This window comes from Pteronotus mesoamericanus, unplaced genomic scaffold (genome assembly GCF_021234165.1).
Source record: "Pteronotus mesoamericanus isolate MK-2021 breed Mesoamerican mustached bat unplaced genomic scaffold, CSHL_Meso_final scaffold_85, whole genome shotgun sequence".
NCBI classification, from domain to species: Eukaryota; Metazoa; Chordata; class Mammalia; order Chiroptera; family Mormoopidae; genus Pteronotus; species Pteronotus mesoamericanus.
The window spans coordinates 77,221,657-77,223,157 of NW_026555329.1; the positions used below are offsets into that span (position 1 = coordinate 77,221,657).

The 1,501-nt window shown below is 40.8% G+C and overlaps 1 protein-coding gene across 1 annotated transcript; it reads right to left on the reverse strand.

The window, feature by feature from the left end:
• Positions 1-242: 242 nt before the first annotated feature.
• LOC129063522 (60S ribosomal protein L31-like) lies at positions 243-765 on the reverse strand. Its single transcript, XM_054564638.1, has one exon. It carries the CDS (start codon positions 743-745, stop codon positions 368-370), a length of 378 nt encoding a protein of 125 aa, XP_054420613.1. The 5' UTR covers positions 746-765; the 3' UTR covers positions 243-367.
• Positions 766-1,501: the final 736 nt, after the last annotated feature.

The following is a 1,501-nucleotide window of genomic DNA, read 5'->3' on the forward strand; positions in this document are numbered from 1 at the left end:
AATATGTATCAAACTCAAGGTTGCAAGTGGAATATGAAATTAATTCAATGGATACTGAGCAGATTTTTTTTTTAAAAAGCATAGAATAAAATAAAAAATATCAAAGTGCTGGGCACATACTATGATTTTTGAAACATTTGCTTCAGTTTATATATGTATATGTATACGTATATACATTTATACATATAGGTATGCTAGAAAAATGTATTTTTTGCATGGTTTAAGTTCAAAATCTTTTTTTTTTTTTTTCCCAAATGACTCTTTAATTGGCAGGTACTTTAAGATATACAAACACATTACATTGCCACTAGAAACAGGAAACCAAACCTCAAATGCAGTTTTATAACTTTCATTTGACAATCAGCAGTTAGTTCTCATCCACATTAATTGTTTGTAGATTTTTGAAAGTGGTGACAGGTACATAGGTGACCAACGTATAGAGCTTGTTTGGTGAATCTTCATCCTCATTTCGTTTTCTGGACAACCGCACCCGGATACGGTATGGGACATTCCTTATTCCTTTGGCCCAGACAGCTTTGTTGAGCCTGGTGTCAATGCGCACATCTGGAGTTCCCATCTCCTTCATGGCAAATTTCCGGATCTCTTTGAGTGCCCGAGGGGCACGCTTCTTGAAGCCCACTCCATGGATGCGCTTATGAATGTTGATGGTGTACTCTCTGGTCACTACCTCGTTGATGGCAGAACGGCCCTTCTTCTTCTCACCACCCTTCTTTGCGGGAGCCATAGCGCATACTCACTATGCCGGGCTCCTAAGTTCAAAATCTTAATGTCACTTTTTTAAGCCATAGCTATTTGAATTTGCTGTCACTTGTAGCTAAATGCATCCAAACTGATTCTAAAATTGATACATATAAACAGTGTGATTTAGGTAACATCCTTTAAGTTTTGGAAGTAGTTGTGTACAGAAGGTAAGGTGGCCATTAATCTATTCCAGCTGGGCAGTCTGTGGCCCTTGACACGATGTGGGTAAATATTTTATCCAACTTTTTCTTGTTGGGTCTTGGGATACGTAAAACAGACGGCATCCTGACGCCAAGTAACTGAGGGGCTCGTTACAAATGGACACACTGGCAAAGATGTCAAGGAAAGCTAACAGTGACGTAGGAAGTATCCCGAGAACAGCAAGAGTGGGCAGGCATTACCGGTGCCGTGCCTGCAGAGGTCGGGGGCAAGGGGGGACTTAAAGCTGTAGAAACATGGCTGCACTACCGTGGTTGCGGGCTCTGGTGAGGCAGCGCTGCCCTGCCCTTGGATCTCCTTCTGGAGCCGCCAGCTGGCTATATAGGAAAGGAAACCAGGGGTCAAAGAGCTTTAAGTTTTATATCCGTGAAGATTAGCCTCTGCCTGAAGACAGAAGGACATTACTAGTGGTAAAGAGGATCTCTGTGTACTGATAAGAAGTTCAATAAATTTTTTAAAATGCAAAAGCTATAATATCATATGCACCTAATGCCATCCTCAAAAAATATTTAAAGAATTC

What these genes read in the sequence shown, in the direction of transcription:
- LOC129063522 (XM_054564638.1), bottom strand. Translation starts at nt 745, where the DNA reads ATGGCTCCCGCAAAGAAGGGTGGTGAGAAGAAGAAGGGCCGTTCTGCC.